General features: G+C 42.0%; 1 protein-coding gene across 10 annotated transcripts in view; it reads right to left on the bottom strand.

Annotated features, from left to right (window-relative positions):
- The window catches only part of OSBPL3 (oxysterol binding protein like 3), a 176,460-nt gene that overhangs the window by 13,586 nt on the left and 150,357 nt on the right, over nt 1-12,517 (bottom strand). For all 10 annotated transcript variants that reach the window (XM_081800386.1, XM_081800393.1, XM_081800385.1 and 7 more), the window contains 3 exons: nt 7,914-7,977; nt 3,984-4,062; nt 2,416-2,560 (listed from right to left, as the gene is read on the bottom strand). In XM_081800386.1, the coding sequence (XP_081656512.1) occupies nt 2,416-2,560; nt 3,984-4,062; nt 7,914-7,977 (288 nt within the window). The remainder of the gene's footprint in view (nt 1-2,415; nt 2,561-3,983; nt 4,063-7,913; nt 7,978-12,517) is intronic.

Here is a 12,517-nt window from a genome sequence, read left to right as displayed (position 1 = left end):
GCAACCAATTTTCTGTTTCTCCCATCATTTCTCCCCCAAACTAGATTTGTTCATCCAATCCACTGGAACGTGATGCGACCCATATTTACCCTGTGGATTGGTCCTGATCTGAGAGCAGCTCAGTCCAGCTCAGCCTTGTGGGTTTTATACAGTACCGCAAGCTGGCCAGCAGAGGGGGGTCGAACTCCCTAGAGTGGATGTTTCCTGCCGAGTCTCCCAACTACCTGCCTGCCCTAAAAAATCTCTAGGAAAGAATGGAAGGCATTACTTCATAAATCAAAACTCCTAGTGCTATTTTCATCCAAAACAGAATCCGTATTTGGAAGCCAATAAAGTTGAGCAGCATTTTGGGGCCATATTCTGGTGGTTTGGTTTCCCCATTTTATGTCTGTGGGGAAGATGGGAGGAAGGACAGAGGACAGCAACATCACAGAGCTGCATCAGAAACATAAACCTGAGGTCTCTACTCACGTAAAAATGGAGGAAAAGGGAAACAAATGCTGTCTAGGCTCTTAAGTTTATTCGGAAGCAGGAGTCAGATTTTCTGTTACAGATAGTTGCTGACAAATCCAATGCTGGCAATACGGTGGGATGCCACAGAGGAAGGTGGTGTATCTGGGAAGGGCTACATCTGCTTTCAGATTCTCTTCCAACACCGGGGGCACACCCAATGTTCTAATTCCCTCCTCTCTCATAGCCACAGAAATCGATCCTCTGGCCCTAAGTCTGTGAGTACCAGGTGGATGGTAGAAAGGGGACTTGAGCACATTTTCTTGGGGGAGCTGCTGAGAAGCAGGTGCCCTCACCTGGACGGGGGCATATATCCCTACTCCAGGTTGCCTTTTCTTCTTTTTGCAGACAGACTCCATGAAGTTTTCGAGGCAGGTTCATTTTTATTTCACCCCAAACACTATTAGCTTTTTATCTGTCTACATCCCAGTCTGAATTATAGGATATAAGAACGACCCCAGTCCACCTCTCCATAATGTCCCCCAGCAGCTACAGGTGGTGTGGAGAGGTACTGCATGAAATTCCACAATTAGAGCCTCATCTCTCTGCTTAGGATTTTGACCTTAATTAAATGCAAATACTCCTTTAAGACCATTTTAAATACATGAAATTTTTAAGGGCAAGAGGAATCTAAGGGACTCAAAGCACTTGGAAAGTTAAGCAGACTATTCCATGCTTTTGCCTTTGGCCAATCTGTTCATTTACCCTACGAATGTTCATGAGCCTTTCCACACATCAGCCTCCAGCAGTGAGCAAGATTAGATCAGGCTTTTGCTTTTCCAGACTCAGGGACGGTGAGGAGGGTGTGGGGAACAGAAAATGAAAATCCCCAAGTAAACCAACAGTGAGCAAGTTAACTCTGGGTGGGAAGAAACACTTTGAAGAAAATGGGATGTGACAGAAAGTGACTAAAAAGGCAGGGCTGATGATGGAAGGATCTGGGGAAAGGAATCCAAGCAGAAGGAGGGGGAGAGAGGAGAGCCAATGTGGTCAGAGGATGGTGGGGAAGGAAGGGGAGGAGGGGGTGGTGGGAGCTGAGACTGGAGAGAAAGGAGTGGGTGTGTGCGTGCACGCATGCAGACCTACGCACATATAGGCAGGGGTGTGTGCCTACAGCCATGTGTAGGCTTGTGTGTTCACATAGGTGTGCATGTGCGTGCGCGTGTGTGAACATATGGGGTGGGTGGGCAGCGCATACCACACAGGGCCTTGTGGGCATTGTCAGGAGGCAGGCTTTTGTACTGGGAAAGATGGAAGTTGTAGGGGGGGCCTTCTGTGATATACAGCATGACTTTCTTTTTTTAAATTCTAGTAAAATATACATAACAAAATGTACCCCTTTAACCATTTCTAAGCATACAATTCAGTGACATTAAGCACATTCACAGTGTTGTGCAACCATTATCATTATATATTTCCAGAACTTTTTTCATCTTCCCAAACTGAAACCATGTGTCCATTAAACACCAACTCCCATTCCCCAACCCCCCAGCCCCTGGTATCACCATTCTACTTTTTGTCTCTATGAGTCTGACTGCTCTAGGTACCCCACAAGTGGGGTCATACAGTATTTGTCCTTTCGTGTCTGGCTTCTTACACTGAGCATAATATCTTCAAGGTTCATCCATATTGTAGCATGATGAATTATGTTTTAAAAGGGTCCCTCTGGCTACTGCCTTGAGGATAGACCATAGCGGAATACGAGTGGAAGGAGAGAGGCCAGAGGGGCCATGGTCCTGATCCAGGTGAGAGACGTTGGGAGGGGGGACACCAGGGAGCTCCTGGCATTGTTTGTCCGATGGCACAAAGGGGAAGGTGAGACGTTCCCTGAGATATCCTGTGCCCTCGGGCCCCAGCTCTGCCAAGGCCTTTCTAGGGTCGAGCTCACGGGGCCACCTGGGTTACCTTTATAAAATTCACTTTGCAGTGGCAGGAGTCATCATTCAGGTTCTTGATGACAATCTCTCCGTAGTGCTCAATCCATCTCTGCCCACTTAAGATGTTATGGATGCAAGAGGTCACTTTGTTCCACTCAAAATGATCTCCGAAGCTGAAAAGGAGGAAACAGTGACATTAACAATTCCCAGAAGAGCCAGCAGCAAATGCAAACAAATATAGCTATTTAAAAAAAATAAGTCACAGGATGAATTACTCATTTCTTCATTTATGGAACCAACACTGACTGAGGGCCGAAGCCGTGCTGGGCCTCGTGAGCTTCCGCTCTCTGAGGAGACACGAAGGCACAGCGGGCCACAGCAGGCCACAGCGGGCAGGGTCGGGCACTCTGGAAGCTGCCAGGGATTTCACTAGCAGCTGGCGATCTCCTGGAAAAACCCATTCTCTCTTTTGACAGAGGAGAAAACTGAGAACCAGAGGTGATTTGTCTAAGTTATCAGACTAGAAAAGGGAAGAGGCAATGGGGAAGGTGTGGTGATCTCACAATCTGCTCTCTCTCTACACACACACATACATGAATACACACATCTATATGTGTACATATGTATACACGTGTGTGTGTATGTATATATATGCAGAGACACATATCTATCATATATAAATCTTAAGATACACATGTCTTGGGGCGCCTGGGTGGCTCAGTCGTTAAGCGTCTGCCTTCGGTTCAGGTCATGATCCCAGGGTCCTGGGATCGAGCCCTGCATCGGGCTCCCTGCTTGGCGGGAAGCCTGCTTCTCCCTCTCCCACTCCCCCTGCTTGTGTTCCCTCTCTTGCTGTCTCCTTCTCTGTCAAATCAATAAATAAAATCTTAAAAAAAAAAAAAAGATACATGTCTTAAACCTTTTTATGATGAGTTAAGTATTCAGGTACTACTTACAGAGTCCTATAACAGTTATGAGGATAATGGTAATAAGACCAAACACTTAACATGGCGTAGGCTCTGGGCCAAGTACTTTTCAGTGCTTTACATATATTACCTGTTTAATCTTCACAACAGTCCTGCAGAGTAGGTGGTTTATTATTCTCATTTTATAGGTGAGGGAACTAGTGATCAGGAAGGTTAAGTAACCTGCCCAAGGATTTGCAGTTAGTAAGTGAGCACCTGAGTCCTGTTGGCCCCACCCTAGAAGCCACCCTCGAAGCCATTTTGCTTTATAAATGAGGATCAATAAACCCTGTAGGATCAAGATCATATTTTTCTTAAAAGGAATTTTGACAGTGAGATAGGACAACAATGTTAAAGCAAAACTACCATTCCTGATTTTGTTAGAAAGTGAAAATGAGTTTTTAAAAAGCTTCTGTTCAGGGAACTTTGGTTTCCAGGTAGCATTCCCATTTGAAGGAAAGAAAATGTGAGCTTGTCAAAATGAGCTACATTTGAACTTACTGTCAAACCAATTAAAAGGAAAAAAAAAACAACCATATACTCAGCACCATGGGGTATAATGGGAATCCCATTCCTAAAGCTGTATCTTGGCCCTAAGTTCTGTACAGTTCCCAACCACAGAAGAACTTACGCTGGCAGAGTCACATGGGTTGTGCCAATGGGAACAATTTCCATGGATTTGCCCCAGAATTTGTTTTTCCATCTCACATCTGAAATGAAATACCAATTAGCACATATTTAGCAGGAGAGCTACACAGATCAAAGAATTCTTAGGCTGGATAAATAATTCCTATATAGAACAATCTCTTCATAATAAAATCCATTACATTATAGGATAACTTTTCATTCAATCTAAGTACCAACTGAGTATCTGGAACAGAATCGGAAAATTAAAATTGTAAGATAAAGTCCCTCTCTTGGGACTCATGGTATGAAAGGCAGACAAAAGTGAAAACAAGTAATGCTCAAACAGAGAGGCACGGGTTATAACTGAGTATATTGTAAGATGAAATGGAGCCAGAGAAGCAGGAATGACCAACACTCTTGGGAAAGCATTAGAAGAGGCCACTTAGATCAGGCTTTGAAGAATAAGCAGGAGTTCACCAGGCAGAGAAAAAGGGATAGAAGGCATAAGACAGCTTGTTCAAAGGGAGAGAGGTATAAGAGAACAGAGTGTGCTTCTGTCCTATGGGTCTTGAATTGTTTAGAGAGAAGAGCAGAGAGACAGATTGAGTACAAAAACAGTGGGCTCTAGGAGCCAGGCAAAGAAGTTTGGTACATATGCGCTGGGGGGAAATAAGATGTTTGTTTAGAGAGAAAACACATGTGATTAGATACAGACTTTGCAAAGACAATTGGGAGTAATACAGAAAATGGACCAGGAGCACAAGAGATGAGAAGCAAGGTGACAAGTTACAAGGCTGCTGTAACTGATCAAGAGATAAGTGAGGATGAAGTGAACTAAGACAGTAGTGGATAGAGTAGAAGGGAATGATTCCAGAACCATGAAAGAAGTAGAAATAGAACTAGTTGGCAAATTAGATGCAGATTCTGAAAGACAGGGAGAATTTGTAGATGATTTCATATTTTTCTCACTTGCATAAATGGTGGCACCAATAGGGAGAGAAATAGAAAAAGAATAGGGTAGGGCACCTGGGTGGCTCAGTCGTTAAGCGTCTGCCTTCGGCTCAGGTCATGATCCCAGGGTCCTGGGATCAAGCCCTGCATTGGGCTCCCTGCTCCGCGGGAAGCCTGCTTCTCCCTCTCCCACTCCCCCTGCTTGTGTTCCCTCTCTCGCTGGGTCTCTCTCTGTCAAATAAATAAATAAAATCTTAAAAAAAAAAAAAAAAAAGAATAGGGTAGAGGGCGCCTGGGTGGCTCAGTCAGTTAAGTGTCTGCCTTGGGCTCAGGTCACGATCCCAGAGTCCTAGGATGGAGCCCCACATCGGGCTCCTGCTCAGCGGGATGCCTGCTTCTCCCTCTCCTACTCCCCCTGCTTGTGTTCCCTCTCTCACTGTCTCTCTCTCTGTCAAATAAATAAATAAAATCTTAAAAAAAGAGAGACTAGAAATGGAATTTAAAAAAGGGATAGAAAAAGGATGGCAGAGACAGGTGATCCCTCTGACTGCTGCATGACAATACACAGACCATGAGGGAGCAAATGTGAAAGCAGGGAGGCCAGTAGGGGGCCATGGCCATGATCCAGGAGAGTGATAGGGCTGGGACCAGGCAGCCCCTGGCCACATATACATGATTCCACTTATATAAAATATCCAGAATAGGCAAATCTATAGAGATAGAAAGTAGGTAAGGGATTGCCTGAGGATGGAAGAGGTTGATGGAAGTTGGGGTGGGGGTAGGTATTAGCTAAAGGGGTTGTTGTTGGTGTTTTTTTTGGTTTTTGGAGTGATAATAAAAATGTCCTTTTTAAAAAGATTTTATTTATTTATTTATTGAGCTCAAGTGGGGGGAGGGGCAGAGGGAGAGGAAGAGAGAGAATTTCAAGCATATGCCACCCTAAGCACAGAGCCCAATGCAGGGCTCAGTCCCACGACCCTGAGATCATGATATGAGCGAAAATCAAGAGCCAGATGCTCAACTGACTGAGCCACCCAGGTACCTCTGGAGTGATGAAGATGTTCTTAAATTGATTGTGATGATAATTGGACATCTTTGTGAATATCCTAAAAATCATCCAATTATACCTTTTAATTAGGTGAATTGTATGATATACAAATTATAGCTCAATAAAGTTTTTACAAAAAAAAAGATAACTGTTTAAAGCAAAAGCAGTAATGATGTATTGGCGGGTTTATAACACACATAAATAAAACATGTCCACAATATGTGAAGTGGCATAATATTACTTGAAGACAGACTTATGATAAAGATACATAACATAAATCCTAAAGTAATAACTAAAAAATGAAACAAGGAGGTATAGCTAATAAGTCTACAAGGGAGATATGATGGAATGATAGAAAGTACTCAGTCCAAAAGAAGGCAGAAAAAGAAAAAAAGGGAAACAAAGAACAGATGCAACAGGGGCGCCTGGGTGGCTCAGTTGGTTAAGCGACTGCCTTCGGCTCAGGTCATGATCCTGGAGTCCCTGGATCGAGTCCCGCATCGGGCTCCCTGCTCAGCAAGGAGCCTGCTTCTCCCTCTGACCCTCCCCCCTCTCATGTACTCTCTCTCTCTCATTCTCGCTCTCTCAAATAAATAAATAAATCTTTAAAAAAAAAAAAAAAAAAGAACAGATGCAACAAAAAGACAACAAATACTAAGAGGCCACATTTAAATCCAACTATATCAATAATCATAATAAATGTAAATGGCCTAAGCAACATGATTAAAAGGCAGAGGAATGTCAGATTGGATTAAAAAGCAAGATTTGGGAGTTGTGAGCCTATGGGAATACGTGGGACTGCCCAGGAAAAAGGCTGATGAGGAAGAAAAGAAGGGGACTGAGGAGAAAACTGTTGTGTAAGGTAAGGAGCACACAGAAACTACTTGGAGAAAGTCCTTCTCGTTGTCTAATCCATTACTTAAAAATAATAATAAAGTGCTTACGGGGTCAATAACATTTAGCAATTAGAAGGTTACAGATCTTATAAGAATTATTCCCAGGGGGTTTCAGTGAACGTTAGAGATGTTTTTAATCAAGTTTCAATTCTAACCTTTAATGGCAAAGATTCAGAAAAAGTACTAAGGTACTTGTAACCTAACCTGGAATTTTGCCTCCAGAGAGAGGAACTGGGTGGCTGGGGACTAAGGTGGGGGAAGGAGCTTTTTTTTTTTTTTTTTTAACAAAGTGTATTTTCAAAACTCTTAAATTACATAGATTTTTTTTTTTAAGGCAAAGGGGTAAATCAAGTGTCATCACTGTTAACAGAGAAAAATGCTTTAAAAACTGATGGGTGCTCATTGTTTGAAAAGCCAAGATGCTCAAATTTTCCTCAAATTGTACACTGTGCCTTTTGAATAAATATCTAAGTTAATAAAATTAATTAATCCATTTAGAAAATATTTGCAGTCTTATTTATTCTTCAGAACAACCCACCCTCTTCCAAAATCCAAAATCCAAACTGAAGAGAGACAACAACCCCCAAACTAAAAAAACTCAGCAATCTAAAACGTGCTGTTTAGAAATAAAATTAAAACTTTTCAAAAGCAAAAAGAACCCTGTTGTCTAGACTCTGATAAATACCTGTAAATATTTAATGTCTCTTGAAATACACAAGGCATTTCAAGTGGCTGTGGAATTAGAGAAAAAGTTACAGGAATAAATGGTGGTGGCCCAGACACAGATGAAGAATTTTTTTTTTTTTTTTTTTAAGGGCACAACTAAATTATCCTCCTGAATCCTTAATTATGAAGTAGACAAGTATCGGTAATTGTCCAGGGATGAGAGGCAAGAATACCAAGTGGAGCAGATCCATGCAACAAGGCCCAAGTCCAGGGTCCTACTTGTGACCTTAATAAGCACTTGCAGTAGTTCCTGAATAAAATAGATCTATAACATTACAAAAAATGACAGAGGACAAATATATGAGCACATTACCTTGCCAGAAAACAAAATTTCCAGACTCAGCGTGACAAGCAGAGATAGGTGGATGGTGGCTGACCTGATGGAAACAAAGGCCAGAAAACAAAAACTTAATTCACTTTTGTGTCTCGTGAAATCCATTCCTTCGCCCTTGCCTTGAGAGGTAACACAGTGTGCAGTGTCTAAGTGAATCAAAACTTTAGTTTTCCTTCAACAAACCGGTCCTCAAGAGGGCGCTCCTGATACAGTCAGTCCCAATTCGCTCAAGTTTGTCAGGCGTGAGAAGAAATCAGGTGCATGGAAGCCTCTTGAAGTACAGGAAAAACAGCCAAGAGGCAAATGTTGGGGATAGAGACACGTTTTGAAAGATGTAAAAACAAAAGCAGGGTCAAGCAAGGGCTGCCCGCTCTTAAACCATATAATCCGACACTGGCTACCCATGTCAAAATCTCTATTAGCTGTTGAGAAAGTACCTGCAAATGTTTTAATTAAGATATCAGATAATAAATATTTTAAAATGCTACCTCTGAGAAACACAAAAATATTCTTGGCTCAGCAGTTTTTGTTGTTTTGAAAACTCTGCATCACAAAACTCAGCCTCTTTTCAAATCCTCTATAAGACTGGTCTAAGACAATTTTTTTAAAAGAATAATGTTTCTATAAAAAAAGAGCCAAGCAATTATTGAAGAAATGTTAGTCAACTACTAAGAAAAACATTTTATTCATTTTCCGTCAAGATAAAAAAATCGAGTAAATATGTAATTTTGTTCCCGGAAAGAGAATCCCCTGTAACGGAGACTGTTGCACATTTCCCTGAGTTTTGTCCCTGGGGTCATTACTTCTGTTCTGTTCACTAATGAAGAAGCTAAAGAGAAAATGGCTCCTGAGCTGGGTTTCCTCTTATCTCAGTAACGCAAGGCAAGTGAGCAGTGTACGTACCATGATTATAAATCAGGACCAGTGAAACCAGACTCATGCAGCCAGCAGCATTTCACAGTTTCTCTGACTTCGCTGGTTCCTAGCAAGTATCTTACATTTAGAGCATCCAGCCTAACTAATGCCTCCATTACACATGAGGAGACCAGAACCAGAAAAATTCAATAATGTTTCCCAAACACACCGACAGGGAAGAAACAGAGGTCAAACCCAGCATTTTCGGTTTACATCAGTGGTTTTCATTCAGTGGGGAGGTGACACATCTCCAATCACTCACCTTGTTCTGGACCCTCAGCTGTAATGAGGAACATGGTGTGAAAACCACTTGTATGTGCCTGTCACTTTAGGTGGAGAACTCTAGGCTAGGCTAGGCTAGGCTAGGCTAGGAAAGTCATTCCACATACACATTTAACTGATGGAATTTCAACTGTACCAGCTTGACCCGAAGAAAAGTAGAGACAAAGATTTCAATAGTCCATGTATCTTTCAGGTTTCAATGAACATAAATGCCAGATCTGATATGAGGTGGGAGATGCAAATTTGCTACCCGTTGGATGATTTTAGTTCCCACAGCCTCTTAGGAATGTGGCCCCTCTCTCTGTGCCTATGGGATTTTGCAGAGCAATTTTCACTTCCAGCATGGTTTAGAAGCCTAAGTCCTAAAATGCAACTCTCTGCGGGCCTTCATTGTCTTTTTTTCATTGAACTCCTTGGAGATACTTTATATCACAAAATGCTGCATCCCGATTCCCCCTTCCTCCCCCACCAGCTCGCAGTGAAAACAGTGGAGTTAACTATTAAACCTTGGGATCATATAAAACAAAACCAGGGAAGACAACACCTGCACCCTACTTCTTCCTTCCCTCCCCCCCACCCCTCAGTGCAGCTGGTGAGGAGCTATGGAATGTGCCCCTTCCCCCAGAACGTAGGCATATTTTAAAGTGGATTATTAAAAGTAGATCATATTCATTCCCACAGAAACAATTGTAGTAAAAAATGTAGGGTTCACAGCCTTGATCAAGAATTTGGCATTTTATAGGTGTGGCCAAATCTGGCTACAAACATCAAACATCAAAGCAAAATACAGTATATACAAACTATAAACCTCTTCTGTAATAACTTTAAATTCCATAAAACTGGGATAAATATACTACCCACATGAACTATAAAAAGAAGCCCTCTTATACCATAAAATATATATACGTCCCATAAAAAAGCAACTTCGACCTTTTAAAACTATTGTGTCAGATACATGAATCAGTGCTTAGCAGAATACCTTTACGTGGGTTCAAAAGCTGTTTTCTGGATGAATAAATCTCAACATTCAAATATCAGTGATTTTGGTTTTTTTTTTTTTTTTTCTTCCTGGCTTAAAAGGGCCTTTGGGAGTGATTTATTTGGTGCACACTGCTTTTAAGTAGTTTACAAAGCTTCCCAGGAAAATTAAAGTGAAGTCTTATTTTTCTTTGATATATTTCCTCACAACAGGTATTTATTCATGAAACATTTCTAGAGCATCTACCGTGTGCTGAACTAGCATCAGGGAACAAGGGGGTGCTTCTGGAGTCCCAGAGATGTGGGTCTTAACTCGGCAACATCATCTAATGGCTGAAGGGCCTTGAGCAAGTTTTTAAGTCTTTGGGCCTGAGTTACCTCATCTATAAAATAGGGCTAATCCCACCGGCTTTGCAAACAAAAAGATGACACATATAAAATTACAGGACCTTATGCTGGTATGAAGTGGGCAGGGACTAAATTTTAGCCATTTCTCATGAGTAGTATTTCCACTGAGTTACCATGGTGACCTTGTGTCTTCATTAGCCTTATTCTATAAATTAGGAAACAAAGAACCTGTCCAATGCTACACAGTTAATTAGTGATGGTGGGGGTGCTTTAAACTAAGGTCCTCTGATCTCAAATCCAGTGCTTTTTTCTTTATGTCCCAGTTGTCTCTCTATGGCTGCTCTCAAAGCTGGGCTCTGGTCCTCCCCCAAAGCCTCTACACACCATTAAGATCTCATCTCATGGATATTTAGACAAAGAATCTTTTGAGTCTGAACTTCCAGTTTCTCTGAGTCTCATTTATGTCTTTGTAAAATGAGGTCTGAGAGTCCCTCTGACTTCAAAATGCTCTAAATCTAATATCTAATTCTCAATGTCTCTTCAAATCCTAGCATCAGCCAATTGGAAAAAGATTATACTAAGGCTTTGACTAACTCAAAGGTCCATTGAAAGGGGGTAATTCAAAGTTCATAATCTAATTTTTGTTGATGGCAATCTTTTTAAAATCTACTGGAATAGAGAATGATGAGCACAATCTAACCTGTCTTAGTGTTGGATTTAGTTGAGTTTCTATTCTCGTTACATCTTAACCCAGATGTAACCCAGAAAGGTATTTGATTTTGAGTCTGAACTGACCCAGCCCTGAAGCAGACACTGTCTGTCAGCTTACTGGATAAATCCAATTTAGATGGGTTTTTAGCATCCCTCTCTGCCTCCTCCTCTCCATCCCAAATAAGAGCAATTTCCAATTGGTAAAGATTCCCAAACATTCAGGAATTTAGTATATATGGTTCTTACTGTGCAGGTATTTATATGTATCTTTCTTTCTATAAGCCCAAAGTCAGTGAGTTCCCCTACTAGTTGAGAATTCCTGTCATTTATTTGTGTATCTCAAGACTTTCTTCACCCTGACCTGATCATTTTTTATTTATGCTTTAAATGTACTTAATGTAAGAGGTGAATGGTATGGGGAGAAGCAGATGGGGAAAGAGTACATTTTAATATTTGCGTATTTGTGTGAGTATATCTTTTTCAGATTTAGAAAAATATCCCTTAAATACATCATTTCTGCAGCTGTCCAAAGACCTAACTATAGATTCTACCTAGTTCCTGACTCGCCTCCAACCTCGAAGGGCAGCTTATAGAAAAGAGGACGAGTGCAGGTTGAGAAATCATGCAGGTGCAGGAGCCAGGTGAGAAATCCCATGGCACTCATCATTTACTGACTGCCTCTGATGTGTCCGGTACTGTCCTAATCACTGGGGATGCAATACATTTTGGTGCAGAAGTGGGCGAGATAGATAAAGAAATAAGGACATAATTTGTCGGTAGTGACAGGTGTTAAGGAGCAGAATGCAAGGCATGAGGATGGGGGGATGGTAAGTGGGAGTGCTATTCCAGACAGGGTGGTAGGGGCAGGACTCTCTACAATGGAATCGTCTGGGGCTAGAATAAATAAGGAAGTTCACCACGTGGAAAACTGGGAGAAGCGCATCCCAGGCAGAGGACACGGGCACTGCTCAGGGCTGGCCAATGCTCCGAATGTTTTAAGAGAGGCAGAAGGCCAGTGTGGCTGACGCTAAATGAGCAGAGGTGGGAGAGGCCTGCTCTCCGGGCTAGCATCTCAGGGGCTTTGTGGGGCCATGGCCAGGACTTTGGATTTTATTCCAAGTGACAGGGGAAATCATTGGAGGGTGTAGAGCAGGTGTTGCTCCTGTTTTGAAGCAATCGTTCTGGCTGTTGGGTGAGGAATTGGTTATGGAAACAAGAGGCCAGCTAATGAGTCTACTGCAATGATCCTAGTCATTGATTACATTGGCTTGGGTTTGGAGGCCAGCAACAGTGGGGGAGGCAGTGAAAAATGGCTGGCTGCTGATCAATAGGATATGGATTCTAAGAAA

The sequence above is a fragment of the Leptonychotes weddellii genome, chromosome 12, assembly GCF_054177405.1.
Source record: "Leptonychotes weddellii isolate Sample4059 chromosome 12, ASM5417740v2, whole genome shotgun sequence".
Taxonomy (NCBI): Eukaryota; Metazoa; Chordata; class Mammalia; order Carnivora; family Phocidae; genus Leptonychotes; species Leptonychotes weddellii.
The sequence above is the reverse complement of the archived record's forward strand: the minus strand, read 5'-3'. Positions and strand labels throughout refer to the sequence as shown.